General features: G+C 41.8%; 1 protein-coding gene across 1 annotated transcript in view; it reads right to left on the bottom strand.

Moving 5' to 3' along the window:
• The window catches only part of Slc9a2 (solute carrier family 9 member A2), an 83,161-nt gene that overhangs the window by 29,404 nt on the left and 30,128 nt on the right, over positions 1-23,629 (bottom strand). Inside the window, exons 2-3 of the mRNA XM_036168452.1 lie at positions 20,353-20,816; positions 12,796-13,046 (exon numbers count right to left, since the gene is read on the bottom strand). Of these exons, the coding sequence (XP_036024345.1) occupies positions 12,796-13,046; positions 20,353-20,816 (715 nt within the window). The remainder of the gene's footprint in view (positions 1-12,795; positions 13,047-20,352; positions 20,817-23,629) is intronic.

The following is a 23,629-nucleotide window of genomic DNA, read 5'->3' as shown; positions in this document are numbered from 1 at the left end:
GGAACTGAGTAAACACTTTGTATGGGTTGTGTCAGCTAATCCTCATAACCTGTTTATGAGGCAAGTTCTATTATCACCCCCACTTTCATAAACGGGAGAACAAAGGTAGACTCAAGATTTCACAGCTAGTAAATGGTGGTGCCCCAGTGCTCAACCAGGGAGTCTGATGGAAGCCAGTGCTGTTGTAGACCCGATCCTCACTCCTGGGAGTTCTTAGTGAGCCCAGCAGTCTTGTGGGAGAGGTAGTGTACACTTCTTGTCAAGCTCTGAGCCCTCTACTCTCAAGCATAAGGCTATTTCTATTTGTTTCCTATTTCTACTGTAAGAAATTAGAGCTTAACAGTCCATTTGATCATCTCACTTCCATAGGTCAAAATCAAAAATAATTTTAACTGGGCTAAAAATAATATAAGATGTTGATGGAGCTATGCTCCTTCTGGAAGCCTCCAAGGAGGAATCTGTCATTTTTTTCTGCTCTACCTTCTAGAGTCTGCTTAAAATCTTTGGCTTGTGGACACATCGCTCCGCCTCTAACGTTCCTGATTGTGACAATGCTTAACTCCTGTGATTACACCAAGCTCATCTGATTATTATTATTATTGCAATCTCCCCATCTCAAGAACCTAGTTAAATATCATCTGCAATGTCCCATTTCTCTTAGAATGTAAGTTATTAGCAAGTTCTATGAATCAGGATGTAGAAGCCTTTGGTGGCTTTGGTTAATTACATCTCAGAAATCTAGATCTTTTCGTGCTTTTTGGCTTAATACGGCCCGAAGTAACTGGGGATTGAATCCCAAGATTTTGCACACTAGGGAAACTCTCACTCCTGAGCTTCACTGACAGCACATTTCTAATTTCCAGGCAGAGCAATTAATGAGAAGAAGGTGGGAATGCACAGAAGTTTGAAAGAAAGAGGCTGGCATGCTCAGGAAACTGCTGGAATATTCTGGTAGTCAGAGGGGAGTGGAATGATAACATTAAAAGATCACTAAAGGAAGCAAGGGTCAGAAAATGATAGTTATACATAACCATCAAGACCTTCTACTTGGTTCTGTAGACAAGGTAAGAGATTTAGGTTTATTTCTTTGAATGTAACTGTCTTCAGTCTCCATCATCTCTGTCCCTATCTCGATTTCTTCTAAGTCCATTAGGAACAAGAAAAGTGTCCCCTGCTTTGTATATGTCAAGCATATAATTAACGCATCTTGACTCAGTTCCTATATGAATATGCTCTTAATAGAAATGGTACTTTGACATGAATGAAATTATACTCGGGGGGGGGGGAACTCTGGAGGGGTGTCACATATGTAGAGGACATATTTGGAAGGGCACAGGCCAAAATGATGTAGATAATTTGTTTCCTTCAATAGCTTGTCATTTCACTCTCGAAACCCATTCCAGCACCTGGCCTATATAACACACCAAAACATGGACATGTTTTGACAGGTGTTAGGTTTCCTTGTGTGAGACCACATAGAGGTCAGACATACTGCTTTGTGATTATCTTGCCTCACTTTAACATAAATGTATGGTGATTACCGCCAATTTAGAGATGGAAAAGCAAAATCACTGTAATTAGTGGGTTTTGCATTCAGCAGCAATTGAGGTTTTCTTCATCCTCGTATTGCTTAAAATATAGCATAGGCAAAGATTGGGCTAACTAATACTCCCTCAACAAGTTCTTCAAGGGAAAGATTGAGTTTCTACTTAAATGATCTGTCATTTGACTATCTGTGAATAGAAAATTCTTCCAATGATTCTCTTTTTCTAGAGGAGGCCATGACTCCAGTATAGCATCCCATGAAGCTGGCCTTCTGTAACCTGCATTTTTTCTCTGTCAGAATATGTACTTTGAGAAAATATAGGCTTATAATAGTTTCTGCTTAGTGGGCTCTGTACCTGAGTCCCTGCAAAGTTCAGGTTCTATAGCTAGATGAGCATGATCATTAAAACCAAAGGGACCTAGCATCAGAATTGAAAGAAGGAGGTGGAGGCAGATTTCTGGTTGTAAAGATGTATAAGTGCATGTATATGCATATATACAAACTTACATATATGTTATAGAGATATATATTTATCATTTTTGTACAGACATGCATAGACTGCTTTCTGTGTGTATTTATATATGGTATGTCTATTATATTATAAACATAAATACCTTTAAAAATACACTGGTTAATTTTCTAAATTCAATTCTGACATTAACACTAGGAGGCTGTCTTAGTTTGGATTTTTATTGCTCTGAAGAGACACCATGACTATGGCAACTCTTGTAAAGAATACATTTAATTAGAGTGGCTCCTTTACAGTTTCAGAGGTTCAGTCCATTATTATCATAATGGGGAGCATGGCAGTGTGCAGGCAGACATGGTGCCAGAATTGTAGCTGAGAATTCTACATACTGCAGGCAACAGGAAGTTAACTGAGACACTGTGCAGTATTCTGAGCATGGACAACCTCCGAGCCCACCCTCACGGTGACACACTTCCTCCAACAAGGCCACACCCACTCCAACGAAGTCTCACTCCTCATAGTGCCATTCCCAATGAGATGATGGGGCCAATTACATTCAAACGACCACAGAGGGACTCCCTAGAATTAGAGCAGCTTTGGAGTATACTGTGTTGATAGGCCATTGCACAGTTCATTTCCTCCCACAACGAATCTGCATGTGAGGCTAAAATATGCAAATAAAATTACAGGAGTGATGCAAACAAATCCTATATTTTCAATGAAAACTGTGTCCAAATGAAGGCAAACTCAGAGTCAAGCCTTACAATGATGAGGACCCATTCATTAGCTTTCTCTGTATTGATTAAATTCAGGTCATATGGTGACTCTGGGCACAGTGCATGTTCTCAGAAAAAGAACTCACCCATGTGAAGTAAATTAATTATTCCAGAGCATGAATTTACTATAGAGTGAGTTGTCTCTTCCAGGAAACCCAACAACCAAAAGAAAGTGGGTTTGACATATTATAAAATGCAAATGAAAATTGTTTTCAGAGGAAGACTCAAGCATAAAAACTGAATCATCTTTTGTAAAATACAAAAAATGAAATAAGTGGTCTTTAACTTCTGTAAATGGTGGGTTACTCCTGTGACCTTGTTCTCTTTCATAGACACCCTGCCTTGGTGTTTACTCTATCTTATATAAATGCCTTCAATTCGACTACTGTTTACATATCACTAATCAGCACCTGATGCAGATGTGATTTCATGCAGTAGGATCACACAAAGGGTCATAAGTCATTGTCCAAAATGTAATGAACTATAAGGAATCACAGGACCATGGAGTCAGATGACTCGAGCTGAAGAGTGCTGAGTAAGATTTCAGAGAGCCTGCAAGATTTGGTCTTGTCTTAACAAAGAAATTAATGTAGATCCCCTCTACACAGGCACAGTGGAGATAGATCTCATGTGGTGCTGGGAATGGGAACCACCCCCCAAACACACTTGTGCCACTGTTATGTACAAAGTATTTTCAAGTATTGCCCGTGTGTCCTGGGAACATGAGTTCAAGTGGCTGCTTTAATGAAGTCTCTTATGGTGTATGGCATGTGTATTAGAACAGTATGTCTGTGAACCACATCATTAGTGGAAATCCTTGGAAAGATGCAAATCCGTGCTTCATCTGAGAAAATCAGGGTGTCTACATGGAATGGTCATTCTATGTAATTTCTGAATGCACCAACATTTTAAGAGAGTAAGCGGGACACGGTTGGCAGGCTCATGAAGGGGAAATGGATGGGACTCGAGATGAATCATCTCACTCAGTGTTTGATTGGAAGGTGGACCCGAAGGCTAACACAGGACCTGAGGACTACTGTGTTTGAATGGCATTTCCTTGCTATTCTCCACTCCACCACCCCCAGTCTCCAACCAGGCACCTTCCTGCTGCTGTCAGATGCAAACCCTCTCCTGTCAAACATTCCTTAGCCCTGGAGGCAGCTGGCCAACTTAGGGCTATGACCTCCGGCTTTTAACCCCCCAGAATCCTTAGTTATACTGTCAGTTGCATGCAAGACAGTGTAAAAGAGACAGGGACACATCTGCTGCTGCATTCATTATAACAGAGCAACACAAGTGGGTAAATCACAGAATGGGTCCCAGATACCTGCATGGTGGATGGGAGAGTCAGCTTTCCTCTCCTCCTCAGAGTTCAGGTCCCCAGAGGCCCCACACCATCTCAACCTGGAGGCTTTTGTTAGTCTTTCCCATCCGCTCAAAATGCTCTTCTTTTTATCAATAGGATCTCATTAAAAAGCATCATCATTTATAGCCTATTTTTAAAAAGTGTGTGTGTGGTTTTTTTCCTCCTGATAACGTGGAGTCAGCATAGATTGGGTGGCTGTCTCAGCCGAAGCCAATTGTGAAACCACTGCCTTCTACTGGTAACAGGCTTCACTTTTCATGAGTTTGATTCAATCACTTCTCCAAAGTGCTGGGCCAGTCACTGTTCTTCCTTTGAAACGTTTCCTAATAGGAACTGACTGGATGGATCTCCCTCATTCGCCAGCAATCGGGTTGCAGATGCATAAAACCCAATTTCTACATACATCTTACTTCATACCTAACCATGACACAAAGGAAGGAAGTGTTGGCAAAGAGTTTGGTGAACATGGGGAGTCCTTGGTTTTGTGTCCCAAATGATTCGTACCTGTCCTTGTCAGGAGTTTCTTTAGTCACCTGACCCAGAGAGTCTCCTTTCTTATGGTTTGTTCCTGCTCCTCTTACTCACACAGCTTTGCTATCCTATTTGAACTGGACACCTGGCTACAAGGACACAAGATGACTCAAGTTACCTCAAATAGCTAAGGGATTAAGTGTGAGGACACGTGGGAAGGCAGGCTTGGCCACTTGGCCAGATCTCTGGAGAACACTGGAAACTCAGAGCTTTGACTGAGGCAAGAGAAGAGTAGGAGTCAAGAGAAAGAGGGCCAGAGGAGTTCTCCAGCACAGAGAGGAACTTCACATTGCTGTTCCTCACCAGGGGGACACAGCTGGTCCTCAGAGTCACCCAGGCCATGACCTCTCTATGCAGAGGACAAAGGAGAGGCAAACTGAGGCCTTTAAAATCAAGGTTTGGTAATCGCCTTCAGGTGCCCGATAGGTCACTGGAAGAGCAAGGCCTTGACTCTCTGTGTTGGATGGGTGTCTATCAATAGAAACGTGAGATACACAACCTAAAAGGAAGAGATGTTGATTTGGGTACAGGGATTCAGTCTGTGGTCACCTGACCCTGTTTTGGGCCCGTGGGAAAGTGTGTCAGAGAAGCTGCCTATGGCTGCTGGGAAATGCCAGAAGGCATTTGTCCCAGTATCTCCTTCAGGAGCACACCTGGGTGATGTAATTTCCTTCTACTCAGCCACACCTTCAGAAGGTCCTACCTCCTCTAGGCTGGCAACAATGCCTTCAGCCTATAGATTTTAGGGAGTCTTTTGAAATTCCAACCCTAACACTCTTGTATTTGAATGCCTTACTCTAAGTCAGTGGTTCTCATGACCCCTTGGGGCTGAATGACCATTTCATGGAGATTGCTTGAGACCATCAGAAATATCAGATATTTACATTACAATTCATAACAGTAACAAAACACAGTTATAAAGTAGCAACAAAATTAACTTTACTATTGGGGGTCACCACAATATGAGGAACTGTATGTATTGAAGAGTCACAGCAATAGGAAGATTGAGAATCACCGTTCTGTGTTGCTTAGGGTCCCACAAATAAATCATAAAATCCTTTGCATTTTTCTATGGTTTAAATTGTTTACTTGGAGTCAAATGATCATTACCAAGGTAAAGTTAAGGATCATTCTAGGAAGTTCTAGTTAGAAAGTGACTGTCCACTTCATTATCAATTTTCTAAAAAAAAGGGGGGGGGTCTTTGGAAAGAAAAGATAATTATTTCTTAATAATAAATCAATAAATTTTACTTATGATTCATTATATTGTTTTATACTTTGGACCATTATATTAATAGAAAGCAGTGTTATTGTCTTTAACTCAGCATTCTTGAAAGATAAGTCAACAATAATATCACAGGTATTTCCTTTAAAAGGATGTAAAGAACAGTCAAGAAACCACCCAAAATTAGTGATCACAGCACTATTCAGTTACACAGATGTTGCTGTTTTTCAAGGGGACAAGGCAGGATCAGCTCTTGAACTAAGTTTGCTGAACTCTGTCATTTTAACTTAGCAGGCAAACATCCCTACATTTTCTTCTCTATGAAATTCCCAATCACACCCTAAATCTGCCCTAGTGCCAACACTGAAGGAGCCCAAAGTATCATCAGACCCTGCCAGGGAAATGGTGTCAGTGTTCTGCTATCTTAGAAAAATGTTGCCATGAGACTGCAATGTACTGATTGTCGTAAGTCAGCCAAGCATAGCGTTTATTGGCTTCATCTTACTGATGAATTAACTTGTGTTTGGATGGTGAAGCCATCACCTCACCAGCGCAACCTCCTGCAGAATCAGAAGTGTGCTTGGAGGGAAGGACGACTGGCCATCAGCTTTGAAATCCAACCGTGGTTATCTCCAGTAATGTGCCCACTAATGTTTTCCAACCCATCTATAAAGTAAGTGGGCATGAGAAGAAAGGCCTTTCTTTGGTTTTGGCTTTTGAGACAGGATCTGAGAACTCTGTAGCCCAGCCTCCACATCATGGTGGTCCTTTTGCCTCACCCTCCAAATGCTGAGATAAGAGGCATGTGTGCCCGGGGTTCACACAAACAGCTGAAAATCATGTTTTTATTGTTGTTTTATCTCTAAGAAGATGAAGGCAACACAGTGTATTTTTAATATTGAAAGCTATGTGACTTTATAACTCCATTCACAAAAGGTGCTAACCCAGTCTACAGACTTTGCTTTGTTTTCTTTTTTCTTACAGGACTCACAATCTTCCCCAGAGAAAGCTCCAATCGAGTTGGAACATTGAAGATATTTATATCTAAACCCTGGAGAGGCTTAAACTGATGCAGAAACCATGGAGGGCTGCTAAATACTGAATTGCTCAGTTTGCTTTCTTACACAACCCCGGACCACCTATCTAGGAGAGGTACTTCCCACAGTGGGCTAGTCTTCCAACATCAACCATTTATCAAGAACCTCCCCACCGACATCTTCACAGGACAATCTGATAGAGGCAATTCTTCAACTGAGGTTCCCTTTTCCCAAATGACTCTACTTTGCACACATACATACAAATTGGTGATACTGATTTTCACAAAGATGCTAAATATTATTATTTCAACATCCAATTAATATAAAAGTCACTAATGAAATACCTTATAGTTGTGTGTGGTTTTTTTTCTTCCTGGTACTAAACATTTGTTTTTTCTCTTAGTGCGCTACTTAATTTTGGCTATCTGCATTTCAGGTGCTCGAAAGCGTTATGTGGGTATGGCCACCACATTAGACAGGCTGGAAGAAAAAAACTAAAACAATGCAAATTCTCGTATTTATCAGCTGACACTTAGTAAACAACTGGAAACACAAAATAAAATACAAAAGAATTCTTAATTTACTTACATGACCCTGGGCTATCTCATTTTAAATTCCCACTTTAAAAGAAAAATTCTTATCCTATTGTGAATGCAAACTTGAAAAAAGATAATAAACTTTCTGTCTGTTTCTTTGTTTTTCTCTTTCCTGTCAAGGTTCCCAGGAAACTGCAGGACATATTTTTATTTTCCTGTTATCTACCTGGTTTGCTGTCCCCTTTTGTCATGATTCCTCCCATTTGAAAACTATACTTGGGTAGTCGCATCTGATTTTGAAAGGTTTGGTCATACTCAGGTACGCTATCAGTGAAGGGATAAACTGATATTGAAAAAAAAAAAAAGTCACTGCTTTCTTGTGTGTTGTATGGAACAGTGACCCAAGGAGAAGGTCAAGGCCTTGAAGTCAGAGATCTTGGGCTCTAGACTTGGTCCCTGTGTCCTTCCAGCCAGTTCTCTCTCTGTTGGTAGTTGGATGCTCAAGATGCTCCTAGTGTCTGAAATGTGTCTTAATTGTGATGTCTGGTACAATGTGTTATGATGCACTGTGGTGTCCTGTGTTCCTTGGGTTTTTGCATTTTACTGGACAACAGTAGTATAAGACCTACTCATTCTGGCATGGAGAAAAACAACTTCCTGTTCGTGAGTCTTGAAGTGATAATCTCCAGCACAGTGAAGAACGAGGAGAGAGCAGCTGTAGCCAACAGTTCCCCTTTGCTAGAAAAGTCCATGACCCTAACTGATCATTTAAACCCACAGCGCAAGTTTAAATTACCCAAAAACGTCCCCAATATCACTCCTTCCACTTTAGATCTGCTGCAAACAGACAAATTACCAACACAGTTCTGTCAATCATTTCCTCCTAAAATTAAAGGAGCTAAAACCCACATCACCATGGTCTTTTGGGACCTTGATCTGCTCAGTTTCACCACTTTACGGGATAAATGGTATTATTTTGTCTCAACAACATGCCCCTAGCTCCCTAGGACCCTTTTGAGCAACTAATAAAGGAATTCAGACCCAGTCCAAGATAGCAAACAAAGACAAACTTTCTCATTTCTCTCAAAATGTAAAGTAGATTGTCAACCCTACAAAGGAAAGTAAGAAGAGAGAACAGGATCCTCACTGCAGGAGCAACCAGCTTGGCCATAGACTGGACCCACACCTAGACCAGACCTGAGCTAATCATTCTAATAATTTATTATTATTTTATGTGCATTGGTGTTTTGCCTGCAGGTATGTCCATGTGAGGAAGCCAGATCCCCTAGAATGGAGTTACAGACAGTTGTGAGCTGCCACGTGGGTTCTGGGAATTGAACCTGGGTCCTCTGGAAGAACAGGCACAGCTCTTAACCTCTAAGCTAGCTCTCCAGCCCCCGCTAATCATTCTAGAAACACTTATATTCTAGAAATTCCCTTTCCTTTCTTTTTCATGGTTCTTCTCCTCTCCCTGTTTTTCTTTACATGTACTGGACTGATTCTGCCTCTAGAGAGGCAGGGTATAGGCGTAACTACCTACTGAGGCAGCCCAGAGCCAAGTTTGGGCCTCAATGTACACATTCATTAAGTAATGTTAAAAACTACCACTTCCTACTTTTTTCCCAATAAGGCAGGTACAGGAAGTGAAATAATAAATAGAAAATATTTAGGAAGTATTCTTCAGAGGAGAACTCTATAGAATTATTAACCCATTAAAATAAAATGAAGAAAAACATGGAACATAACTCCTCCAAGAAATGAGGCATTTCTGAAATTTTTGGAGCCTAGCCAAAAAAAAAAAAAAAAAGCCACCCTTTCCCCTTTCCCAGTAGGCTACAAGCTACAATAGAGGTAAAACACTCCTCTGCAGGGCAATGCATACATCAGGCTCCAGGGATTTGTGTGACAGACAAGCTGAAGCCCAGAACTTGGTATCCAAAGGGAGATCACAAACTTCCATGAAAGGATTTGATTTTAGGAAAATGTCAAAGTGTCAGTCAGAGAGCCCTTGAGAAAAAAAATGTCAAATCCCCCAGTGGGGAAATCATCAGTGAGCATGTACTGAGCACAAAATTCAAAACACGTATAAGAAGCCAAGAGTTTCCTAATTCCTAAAAGACTTGTTAGTCACCTCCCTGTCCCCTTCAGTGCTGATTTGATATGGAAAAGGGTCCAGAGCTGTTGACATACAACATTTCTTGTGTAGAGGGGGTGTGAAAACCTACCCAGAACTTTAGGTCTAGTGCCACAGAAAATGAACCCTGAATCACTTAAACACAGACAAATGGGTCACACACACACACACACACACACACACACACACACACACACACACACATCCTTCATGAAAATACAGGCAAATGTAGGCAGAAATGATGCTGTGTTGCATTCCATGAGGTGTCAAAGCATTGGGTAACACCACAAAGGGAAATCCCAATCTAAATCTAAGAATGCCCAGGGAAGGCAGGAAGACCTCCATCACATTGTAATTAATGGAGTTGTCAGCGAGGGGGCCTATCCAACTCCAGTCTCATGATAACCAACAGCAGAAACGACAAGCTTTCTGAACACCCTGAGAACACTTGCTTGGAGTACCTCCTTAAAATCAAGACATAAATTCTACTTTCTACCCTGAAAAATCTAGTTTTATTTTTAGCCTAAAGCTTTTGTTCCAATCAGACTCTCATGTTAACTACCTGATCATTCCACGAGCTCATTCCAGAACAGGCTGTTGGAGTTCGGCTAAAAGCAAAGCTCCTGAACCAAGTCAGCGGCCACAAGGGCAATATGAGGAGGGAGAGGGATGGAAGAGGATGAGGGAGCCAGCCAGGCAGGGCGGGAAGTGGAAGTGTACTGTTTCATAACTATTACACAGATCCTTGGGGAGGAGTGTAGACTGACGTCACCTGACGGGCCTCCTACCTATTTGCATCCATATGATGACATTCTCTTCTCCTCAGCAAATGATAGGGAGAACTTGGCACATTCAGCATCCCTGGATCTTCACTTCCATTAAATTTAAAATTGCTTTGTTTGGTTTTTTGTTTGTTTGTTTTTGTTTTTTGAGACAGGGTTTCTCTGTGTAGCTTTGGAACCTGTCCTGAAACTCACTCTGTAGACCAGCTGGCCTGGAACTCACAGAGATCTGCCTGCCTCTGCCTCCCGAGTGCTAGGATTAAAGGTGTGTGCTTTTAAATTGTTTTTTTTTAATGATAAGAAAGAATCTAAGTAACAGGAAGGACCAGAATAATTTCTAATCTAAGTGCAATTCAAATTCAGAGGAATTTGTTGATTCCATGAGAAGAGTGTGGATGCATACTTCTCCGGACATGGATATGCTGTATGCCCTGACCAGGGTCCCAAGCTAAATATAGTAACTACAGCCTGGGAGTTTACATAATGTACTCCAAGGAGAGTGCTTGCAAATGCACCTGTGAGTGTGCCTTGTAGAAGCATCACACCTACTCAGGATTTGAGCAGCATGCTGACTACCCCACACTGGAACATAGAGCCCCACTTCCAAGAGAATTGGTGCATTGATGTAAATATGCCCTTTCATCTACTATCAGAGGATAATGGCTGTGTAAGGGAATTTTGATCTCTTTAGAATCTCTTATTTATTTTTGTACTTATTAGTACTTTTATTATTTTGGTACAATAGGATGTGGTTGTTTGCATGGGATGTCCTCTATAAATTTGGGGCATTTGAATACTTGGTCTCCATTTGGTGTTAATTTTGGGAAGACTAGGCCCAACATGCTTCATGGACCCTTGCCGTTGCTCTCACTCACATTTCTACCCCTCCCGCATCTTTTCAACCACTGAGTATCTTCAGGGACTCCCATCTCCGCTCTTGAACACCATACAATGACTAATTTTCGGCATCTGCTTTGGGTGTTCTAGACATGCACATAGTCCAGAGCGAGATTGTGGAATCCAGGGTTCCTATGAAGCTGTGTCTAGAACAAACCTGCTGAGAAATCAGATGCCAGGCCCAGCCCACACACTGTCACAGACCTCGTAACTAGCTGATCACACGTTTTCAGTGACGATGTTCAAAGAACAGCGGGGACACTGGAAGTCACACAGCGTTATGAATAGCAACCAGGAATGTCTCATTACTGGGTCAAACTGGATTAATACGTTGCTTTATTTAGGTTCTCTTTGAAACGGAAAACCACCCAACCTTTAACTCGTGGCTTTTATGACAGCGAGTTCGACTTCCCTTTGCCTCCTCACACCACAGACTCCATCTGCTTCTGAAATGAAAGTGTGGCCAAGAGGCATGAACCCAAACACTCTTTAATCAAAGTACCACCTACATCAGGTCAGGGGAGAAAATTGCAGAAAGAATGAGGCCCACATTACAGAGCAAACTCTAAATACATTCCCCACACCCTAACACAGACTACAGTTTACAGGGTGCAACTGAATGTCAAAGCAAAACCAAGGCAGGCGTTCCACTATTTATTCCTATGATGTTGTTCATTGGCCCTAGAGAGAATTCCACCATCATACAATGCACTTGTTTGGGGAGAAAAACTCTCCATTGACTAGCTTTCTTTGGCATAACACTCCAAAGGCCAGTATGATCCAAATGTCACCAATCTGCAGCTCACATGTACAAGCTTTTACAAACCTTCCTCCGAGTTTACTGAACAAGATGGTAAATGTATCTTTAATAAATACATATTATTATTATTATTATTATTATTATTATTATTATTATTATTAATTTCAAAGTAATTTAAACCCTGTATCAAAAAATTTAAGTTCCATATTAAAAGAAGATATATGAAATCACAAGATCTTCTTCATCATCGCATCCTGTATTAAATTAGCTTAAACTGTTGCCAGCAAACCTTACTGTGAGTAAGAATGTTCAAATGGACATACAGCAACAGCTCCAGAACTCCATGGGCACGTCAGGTGCTACAAGGCAACCTTGATGTAACCTTGTCGGAACATTTTGCAGCCTCCCACACAGGGCACACTGAATGGAAATCAGACTCATAAAATGCTGATATCTGATCCAGATCAACAATCACGTTCATTGTTGAATTTCGCCGAAACTCAAGAGTTAACGTTTGCCCCTTTTTCCTTTCAGCTCCGGATTGTACTAGCATTAAATTTGGGTAACATATACTTTCATTTCAATGTGACAAAAGGTTTGAGAAAAATCAAATGCTGGTTGTTCTCAGGCTAAGAAAAATCTAGTCTTTCACATACCTTGGTCAACTTTAACATCTCAGAATGTACGAGTTCAATAAAATGCGCGAGTCAAGGGCTGTTAGTGGTGAGACACTTACGCCATGATGCCTGAGAGATGGAACATTTCGGCTGTGATGTAGGACAAGTAGCTGTACAGGAACACGAAAAGAGGCTCGATGACCCGGATATTGTGCGTGAAACGGGTGGTAAAGGCTGCTATAAAACCCAGCAGGATGCCGATGAGCACCCCGCCGATCCCCACAACAAAGAAGTTCGCGATGCCGGCAAACACGTCGATGGTGTGGATGGCTTTCATCTGGCAGAATGACTTGAACAGGTTGTACAGGACCTGGGGGAAAGAGAAAGCACACCATTGGGCACCCTGGAGCTGGAGACACGTCAGTGGAGAATGTGCTTATCACACACGTGTGAGCATCAGTGTTTGAATTCCCAGCACCCCTGCAAATTCAGAGATGGCATGGAGGCCTCCGATTTGTAACCACAGGAGGCAGAGACGGGAAATCTCAGAAGCCAGCTGGCCTTCAAACTGGGTTCAGCTTTGAGATCCTGCCTCAGTAAATAAAGTGGAGAATGATGGAGGAAGATTTTGTTAACCTTGGGCCTCCTCTCTCTCTCTCTCTCTCTCTCTCTCTCTCTCTCTCTCTCTCTCTCTCTCTCTCTCTCTCTCTCACACACACACACACTCACACACACACACACACACACACACACACACACACATACATGTACATACATGCACACATGCATACCTATGAGAAAGAATAAAAATATTCCTCCCAGTCTTCCCTATGATCACCCTGGGCACTGGAAAAAAAATCTACAAAGGAGATTTGTTCTATGTCAGAGGAAATACTGTGTAGTTATTTGCCATGTATAATAATATTGTGGCTTTAAATAAACAAAATCTTTAGCAAAAAGTGTCTTGGTGTCTTGTCAGATAAGCTATTTTGAGAAGCAAAGAAGAGAACATTGCAAATATATCACCCAAATTATTCTTCAAAGATGATTTTTTTCCAGCCACCACCTGGAAGGCTATTTTCAAACACTTGCTTGCCATCACCTGTTCATATAGCCATTGCTCAGAAGCCATGTGTCATAGAGAAACTTACCAGCCTGCCATGGAAATACATTTACAAAGTCCTACCACAGGGTCATGACATGGAACGGGCACACCCTTTAGGGCAGGTACCCCACTGTGGGGTTCCTCCTTCCAGAAAACACATCCTCACTCATATCCACACCTCCTTGTTCTACCTACACATGCAGTGTGTCTGGTATAACATAAAGCATCAAGGATGTTTCTAAAAGTAAAGAGGCCTCATGTACTTGATGTGTGAATCTGTGTGGGGTGTGTGTGTTGAGCCTTCACACACACTTGATGCCTGTAAAGTAATGGATGTATGCTTGTTTGTTTGTTTGTTTGTTTGTTTTTAGCAGTCTTGATTTAATTAAGACTTCAAGAATTCTACTCACTTCATGTCCACTGGGCAATAAGTTGTAGCCCATATTTGTACGTTATATGTGTCGAAGCCTCTGTGCCACATGAGAGGGGAAAGATTGACTTGGAAGCCTTGTCACTTTTCCCCACAGATGGAGAGTCAAGCTCAACTCAAACAAGTTTCCAGAATGTTTTTTCACTGTGGAATTAACCACTATGGGGGCATTCAGAAATTCTAAAAAGCCAACTTGTGAAGGCATTGGACACAAGGGGTGGGGTGTACCTTCATTTGGCTTCTGAGAAAGTAAAAAACAATCAAATTTTCCTCAAGTCAAGGGACACAAAATGTCAGAGGTGATGTTGGAATACAGATTTTCTAACCTGGATGAGGGGTTCAAGGTTCAACATGGGCCCATGAGTCAGCCACCTCCTGATAAGCAGCTCGTGTCCCAGCGAATGCCACACCACCGCCACCATCTCAGTTATTTTCAGAGTCTACTACCTCATGGGCTTCGCAGAAATGTTTTCCTTCTTTCTTCTGGATTACAAGCTCTCTCGGGTCAACCAGCTCCTTGTTAGGAGTTCTGTTTTCTGTGTTGCCTAGAGGACGCAGCAATTCTTACTTTCAGTCATGAGTTTGCTACAGGGTCCAGGTACAGTAGCAACTCTGTGTCACACTGCTGCCTGTCAGGGTTTGAGAGGTGACACACAAATCTCTTGCCTCCAAACTGCCAAAGACAAAGGTGACACCCACCATTGCATCAGAAGTGGCTTTTCTCAGAGTGTTCAATGGTAGGCCAATTCAGTTTTTGCCTAGACAGCCTCCCTCCAGTTCCATTGAGATACTACAGTTCTGTCCTCAACCCCACCAGCTCTGCTCTGTCTCCAGCCTGCACCAGGGAGCCCATGTCTCTCTGTCTGTCTACCCTGCCTATTCGGGTTTTCCATTTTCTATTCTCAAGAGTCAACATCTTCAGTTGCCTGACTTTGGAAAGGCCTAATAGTCTTAATATACATGGATCTTATTCTCCCTCCCATCCTTCCTTTCTTCTTTCCTCTCCTCCATCCTTCCCTTCCTCCCTTCTTCCTTCCTTCCTTCCTTCCTTCCTTCCTTCCTTCCTTCCTTCCTTTCTTCCTTCCTTCCTTCCTTCCTCTTCCCTCCCTCCCTCCCTCCCTTCCTTCCTTCCTCCTTCCCTCCATGATTTTACTGCTTTCCACAATACCCTTAAAAGTCAGAGGCAGAATTTCCTCACTACTCGAAAAAACACACCACATGTCCCCATCCCTCCCTACGCTTTCTTTCCTGTCACTTTCTTGATGAAGGCAAGTTCCTAACCCTGGGAACTGTCTTCCAAGATAGCAATACTGAAGCTGCCATTCTTCCCAAGGGCCCTCTTGGATTCCTACAGCATTTGGGAATTGTCTTTTCCTCTGATTTGCAATACGCAGATGGACCCCAAACCACATAGTACTTTGCCATCTTGTACTGGCTGCTTTCGCAGTGAGTATAGCGTTTCCCCCAACAAAACAAGAAACTCTTTACAGAGTGAGCCAGAAAGAGTCTGCTCCCCCTCCATCATCCTTCCACCCACCACACTGACAGGACCTTGTGGGGAGCCTGAATGTGCTTGTGCATGAAATAGCTGTTATCAGCAGAGTTGCACATTCACGACCCTTCCAAAATTGTTTTCCTAGCCATTCAACACATCCAGTCTATCAAACAGTGTCCTGCTTCAAACTTTGCTCTATGTATAGAAAGAGAGAAGCTGGATCACAGGTGCTTTACTTTTGGGCAATGGACAAAATGTCCAGTTTGACCAGTTTACTGCCAAAGATACCAGTGCCATGTTGGAGGGAATGGCAAGCTTTAAGCAGTATCTACAATTGGAAAGCCCTTGTAAGCTCCAACTTGCTTTATGTTCAGTCTTATGGAACTAGTTATAACTGCATATATAGTTCACTTTAGTTAAGTTTTTTATTTTATCCAAGATAATCTATACAGAAATGAGATTTGGAGCTTTAATTTACACACACACACACACACACACACACACACACACGTGTGTGTGTGTGTGTGTTGTGTACATGTAGATAATGATGTATGTTGTGTGACAGAAGTATTTCAGGTGTCGGCCAGAAAGTTGACATGTATTTTTATTAAATTAAAATTCCAGTGACACCTCTGTAATAAATTAATAATAAGCCCATGTGTTGGCTGAGTGCTCTCAAGCCTGTCATATGATCTAAGGTCCATTTGTTATGAATATTTATAAATATGCACGTGTGAATTATAAATTAAATGTTTTAGATTTGGATTTAAAATGTGCAGTGATTCAGTGAAAGTGTATAAAGCAAATTATACAAATACAGTTGTTTATTCCTGAAAATAGCATGCAGATCCCTTTATTATAAAAAAGTGATAATTATTTTCTCAAAGCATAATTACTTTCTATCATGAATTTCAGATAATTCTGTGATTTGCAAGTCTAGGTTGAGTGCACAATGTTCAGTGCTAACCTTCCTTAAGTGAATTTTCACCCCACAGCCCATGATAACTTACCATCAAGATACATCACTAACTTTTGTCTTCAAAGACAGCTGTCCTTTATAGCCCTACCTACAGGTAGCTAACTAGGAAACACTTGAAGATTCCCTGAATCTTCCAGGAAACTTTGTTAGAACACTCAATGGCTGCACTAGATCCTAGGCATGATGTTAGACATTACCATGTGAGAAGAAGTCAATTTGTTATAGACCACTGTGGAAACAGTAGGATGTCTCTTTGGATATGAAATATTTTCACAAAAATACCAAAACGAATTAAAATGAAAAGACTAAAAATCAGTTTTAAGTTTTCAGTTGTGTGCCATTCCTCTACTTGATTCGAATTTACCTTAGCTTTTGACAATAGCATGATGAGTTTGGATTACAACTTCTAGATTAGATAGTACTCATGCTTTGGGATAGTTTTGAGCTAGGATTTCTCCCCCTTAACCCTCCTAGTTGAGTTTATCATGATACAGGAAGGGGTGAGTTGCTCTGACTGATATCCCTCAATCTTCAACTCCTGGTGATGCTATATATTGGGGTCTAAGTACCATGATCCATGTTTTCACACGTTTTCATGTTCCATGAGTTATTGAAACCTCTCCTAGTGATAAGACACTGGAAAGGAGTCAAAGGCTATTCAATAAAATGTCCTTTGAAGTAATCTGGTAAAGGACAAATAAGGGTCTACACCATTGCTCTAGTTGTTCCTCACATGGATTCAGTTCAGTGCAGTGTTTAGTCAATTCTGTGAGAGAAACATTAGGGAGTTTATCCTATGCCATCAGCAAGCCTGGGGTAGGGGGACAATTCTAATATTCCATGAGTGTATGTTTTCAGGGAGTTTGCAAGCCAAGGCATCGTCTTCCACAGAAAACCATTAGGCTGTCCTGACTTACTGGTTCTGACTGTAGAGAAGAACTCCTTCCACTTTTACACACAGCCATGTGCTTTCTCTGTCCCTTCCTGGCCTTCCCTGGGGCAGCCATCCATCCCCATCTACACCACAGGGCATGGCTGCGCATCCGTGACAGGGAGTGCGGGATGTGCCTCTGTATCCCACCACTGCATCTGTACACTGAATAATGAGTTAGCTGGATCCCTTCCTGAAATCTAACTCGATGAGGCATTTTCTGAGCAGCGGGAAGACCATCTAAACTGTGTGTCATCCTGAAGCCAACCTAACTTTGCTGAGATCCCTTAGAAGGATTCCAGCAATGTGTTCTTATTTCATCATAGGTTCACTCCAAAAACTCCACATTCACAGGCACACAGTCTCCTCCAGCAAGGGTAAAATTTACATGTAAGTGGAAGTCCTGATGGAATGCCTGAAGCCTGAGGGAATCAGAATGAGTGACAAAATGTCTTTACTGTTACACGGTTTCCTAGTTAAAATTTAATATTGAAAGTTAATGACAAATCACTGTTAATAAATAATAGAATGTATGAATTAAGTTTTGTTATTGAGTAAGTTAACTTGCTGTCTGAAAAAAATATCTTAGAAGCTATTCTAAAATTATACGGCTTATTAACTATCAAATTACTTTCTCCATAATAATATCCATCTGGAGTTAATGAACATCCTTCCAGGTAAAAATATTTTTAATTCGTTCAGGGATCTTGCTTTTGCAGTAAAATATAACTAACAGAGAATCATGCTTGTTTTCGTGCACACTGTCAAATGAGTCGTGAATAACATTTGAAGGGTAAGAGCCAATGGGGAGAGTACTGTCAGCAAAGCAAACACACTTTAAATCGCCCACCTCGATTTCATCTACAAAGTCATAGTACCTTTCTCGTAGGCTGTCTAAGGAGCTGATCGTGAGAGAAGGCATTCAGTAAGAGTTAATGGCTGCCATTCCCGCCACCCTTAAAGCCTCACTAGTGCCAACTAACTGGTTTACCAGTTCAGGATCCCTTGACTGTAACTACTGAAGGGAGACTCTCCAAAGGGCCAGGGATCAGGGGAGGATCTTCTTGTCCATCCCACCACCCTTTGCCTGAGTTCATCAAGGTGGAAGGAAGTTCTGCTAAGGTAAAGACCACAGCACATTTGACTCCAGCTATGTGGTATGTAAAAGTGGATTAAAATAATTTGTGCTTTGTAAAAATAAAAATCTGCCTATGGGAACATGATGAGGGCCAGGGGTGTGCTGATTTAGTGGGAGCAGAAAGTGTGCATGTGAGAAAAGATTTCTTTACAACTGTCAACAGCAGTTACACTGTTCCCAGAAAGGATGTTGTCTAACAGGCATCACTTCACAAGTATTGTACATTAGTACATATTATAAATATAATGGCATCACTTCTCCAGAGAGAACATTCCCTAGTAAGCATCATTTCACAAGTGTTATATATTAGTATCTATTATATATACTATACTATATGTGTGTGTGATATAAATATTATATATATGTATATATATACATATACATATATATTTATTAATGGCATCAATTCTTCCAGAGAGAATGAGAATGTTCCCTAGTAAACTTCACTTCACAGGTATTTTATATTAGTGTGTATATATATATATATATATATATATATATATATATATATATATAATGTATAAAGTAACATCACTTCTCACAGACATCTGAAATCCTTTGAATTATTATAAAAGACCATTAGGTTTAAAAAACATCACAGAGGTAAACCATTAGAGAGACAATGGCCACAATCATGTTCAAGCTCCTTAACCTTGTGTTTGTGCTTTGTATTTTATGAAGGTGCCAGGTATACACTCTTTGTGGGGTCCAGTGAGTAGCCAAGTATACCATAATAAATAAAATATAAGTAATTAATTAAAATGTGTATTAAGAGTTTCAAGGTCACAACATAGGATCAATAATCCAAATGAAGGGCTCTAGTATTAGGAAGTGTGTACTCCATTTTTCCAACCCTCCCCAAACATGCAGTTGCTAAAATCCTTATACTCTCTTCAGTGACAAGTATCTTTGCATGCTAATGACTGGTTGGTGGCTGGCAGATTCAGCAAGATGGGATCTAGTCACTGGAAAGACCAAGGCCAAGTTCAGCAGTTGAAACTTTGATTCTCATCTTCTAGCCTCATGGAAGGGTAAGGGTAGAACGTGAAATTAATAACATATGACCAATGATGTAATCAATCATGCCTGTGTTAAAAGAACCCAAAGTGACAGATGCAGAGAGTTTGATATGAAGCTTCATGCCCCTTTGCTCAATACACCCTCCATCTGTATCTTTTGCAGTATTGATATACTAAACAAATGTATATGGGCTTTGTGAGCTACTCTAGCCAGAAGGAGGTGTGGGAACTCTTACTGTACAGCCCATTAGTCAAAATCACAAGTCAAGTGAACTGAAGTTTGCAATGGGCAAGAGACCGACTTGGGGGAACTAAGCCCTCAGCCTGTATGCCTGATGCTATCTCTAGATAGACAGTATCAGCAATGATTTGACTTAGAGGGAAGTTAGCTGATGTCCACTATAGGATCCATTGCTCCATTGCCATGTTTCCCTACATTTGACATCACGTCATGCTGTTAATGTATGGCAAGAGAAACCTGATTGGTTATTCACTCTAGAATCTTGGAAAGCCTCTTAAGATGTAAGAGATGGATGGTTCCCACATACTCGGTGATGTTCCAGGCACCTGCTTACTCACCACTGTGACAGCGTCATTGAGCAGAGACTCCCCGAAGACCAGGATATAGAGCTGTTCATTGACATGAATGTTCTCAAAGACAGCGAGCACAGCCACAGGATCCACAGCTGAGATCAAGCTGCCAAAGAGCAGGTTCTGGAGCAAAGTGATGTCACTCAGGCCAAATGCCTCAATCTGGCAGATGCCAAACAAAGACACCCCAATGCCAATGGAGTTCCACAGCGTGCCTACCACAGCATACCAGAAAATGGTGCCAAAGTTCTCAAAGAAGGGGCGAGTGGGCATGAAGTAGCCAGCATCCAGAACGATGGGTGGTAGGAGATACAGGAAAAACACATCTGTCTTCATGGCGGGGGGAGACTTTTCATCAACACCAAAGATGATCCCACCTAGTAGAAGTCCAACCATTATGAGAAGGCAACTCTCAGGAACGATGGTGGGCAACTTGTGATAGAGGTGGAAACCTGGGAAGGAGAAGCACAGAGTCTGGGTTATGCAGGAGTTGGGGAGAATGGATATGATTAGTCCCCATAGAAACGGTGGGCCTAACTTCAAAATCTCCCAGATGACTGGACTGCAATTGGCGTCTAGATTGTAAAATGGCCCACTTTAAACAGGTTACATTTAGTTATTTGCATATTGCAGGAGATACTATTGAGGCACAGTGTGAACTTTAAGCCAGAAATCAAATGCTGTGGATACCCATTGTTTTCATGCCACAACGTGGGAGTTTCTATACCTTTATTACATTTTTCTTAATTACTGGGACTATGGAAATGAAATAAAGCAATGCAATTTGTATGCGTGTGTTAGACACGGTCCGGTGTGTGCTGGTAGGAGCTGTTTGTGCGAATGCCAGTACACATGTTTGCTTGTGTTTGCACAACCAGCATCCCCCTCCTTTTCTCTCCCGCAGGCTTCTGCTTAGGTGTTCTCTATGTGAGAAGCACACCAAGATTCCCCGTGGAGAATGAGACACCTTTTTCCTTTCCTTCTCTCCTTTCCTAGGAGGCTCCTATGCCGATCAGAGGCCAGCTCCAGTGTGGGTCCTCAGCTTGTTTGGTTTGGTTTGGTTTTTTGTTTGTTTGTTTGTTTAGTTTTGTGTGGAGACAGGGTATGTAACCAGCAATGACTTAATCTGGCTGGTGCATCCTAGACATCCATAAGCCTCCCCAGCACTGAAATTACAAGCACATGCCAACCACCCAGCATTTTCCCTGGGTTCTGACTGTCAGTCCTCATGTTTTTACAGCAAGCACTTCCTTAATGGAACTCCTACTGCTCAGCCCCAAACAATGCAATTTTATGCTGAAAACAATTTAATTCTGTTCAGAACATCTTCGTATGTAACAGTTCATCTCATCCTACCAAAACTCCAATAGGTAGGCAAGGGAGTTATTCTTATGCTTTTAAACACTGAAGTGAGAACCAAGGCTCAAAACCCTCTAGGGTCTCAACAAACTGGTTGGGTCATGAATCATCTTTGAGATTACTAATGCTTTCTCTGCTATTGATAAAAAAAATTAGTAATTTCTTTATCTTTAATCTTTTCATTTTAATATTGGATATGTTTAATTTTTGAGATGTGGGGTCCTTTAAAGAACAACCAAAGCAACTCATTGGGATATGTGAAATAACAGTTTGATGAAAAATATACACATGTCATGAACTCCACCATCTGGAACAGTTCCCAAAGAAGTGGTGAGACAGGTGCATCTGTGCATTACTCCAGTCCAATCCAAGGTAGGCTCAGGTTCCAACCAAGAGCCAGGTAAACACAAAGTAGGAAGTGTTCTGATAGAGAAATACCCAGAAGTAGCCAGTACTGCACAGACATCAATGACAGAACTCCTAGACAGGCACCAAAGCCTCCCAATAAAGAAAGGAAGAGAAGGGAACAGCTATTTGCTACTCCATGCAGGAGCCCAGTGTACTTTTGACATAGAGAATACGTGAGCAGAGGCTGTGGTAGGAAAAAAAGGAGAGTCTATAATTGCAACATAAAAGTACATCACCCTGAGACCCTTCATATATTTTGGAACCAAAGCAGACTATGAAAAAACTGTGGCTTGAGTGAATCTCCTCCCGATTTCACTATAACAGAATGAAGACGCGGGGACTTGGAGAGGCCATCATGACAGTGAAATTGAAACCAGGAACAGGATACACTGGACAGCCTCGGCAACGGTGGTCTATTGGAGCCAGCATGGCAGCAGCAGGGAAGTTCAGAAGATCATGACGAAGCCAATACTGGTGCAAAGATGAACAGAAAGTCACCACAGTCATGGAAGATGGGTTCGGATTCCCAGGTGCAAAGTGTTCTGTGGCACCCTTCTGATGACCGAGTGTGCGCTGCTCTGCCAGTGCAGTGACAAGTTCCAGGAGGATGGAGACGCTGCCCTTTGGCACCCCTGCCCTCTCAGGCTTAATAGCTTTTTCTCATTGTTCTTCTACACCTCATTTCTCTCCACACACCCAGTCAACCAAGGCCTCCCTGCATCGCTACAATATGGTGCCCTTGATAGTGAGACTTATCCAAATAGGAACGCTGCTTGATCTTTGAGACCTCCAACACTCAACCTATGGCCAAAGAATGGCTGACGCCTCCCTCCATTGGTGTTCGAGACAGGAACTGGTCCCCGCCCTGTGAGACCCACCAGTTCTGAGATCTACTCTCTGTGAACTTGTTCTGGGAAGAGGCCTTCGGTAGTGTCTGGGGGAGTCCATCCTTCTTCCCTTGCCCTTCTGCCTCTGCCATGTGCCAGTGCTGCAGAGAGACTGTCACTAGAGGCCAAACGTCATCACTTTGGGTTTAGACTCCTAGCATTCAAAACCATGAGAATATAAAAAATGTCTTCTCTTTCAAATTGCCCAGTCTACCAGTCTATGGTACTATTGAAGCATCAGGAATAGTCTAAGACAGAAAAATGTCCAAATGACAGGACCAGGGAGAGTCTGGTAGTGACAGTATGCATTCCCAGAGACTCATGGCCACAGTTGTTTTAATAAGTGAAACCCTATTACAAAGAGGACTAAAACCACAGCATGAAATACTCCATAAGCTGAAGCAATAGTATTTGGAGGAACATAAAATATTAATTTCTACACAATGAAGTGAACATCTGTATGTGGGGTATTCAAATCATCATATTGTGGGTTATTTTATTACTACAACTCAGCAGGCTGCAGTAATAAGTGGAATTAACATAGCCAGTGGGTACAGCTGTCCTCTGCCCATGACCTCTGGCTGGCCCACTGACCTCATTGTCAAACAGAA

Source organism: Onychomys torridus, chromosome 18, assembly GCF_903995425.1.
Source record: "Onychomys torridus chromosome 18, mOncTor1.1, whole genome shotgun sequence".
Taxonomy (NCBI): domain Eukaryota; kingdom Metazoa; phylum Chordata; class Mammalia; order Rodentia; family Cricetidae; genus Onychomys; species Onychomys torridus.
This window is presented reverse-complemented; position numbering and strand designations above follow the sequence as displayed.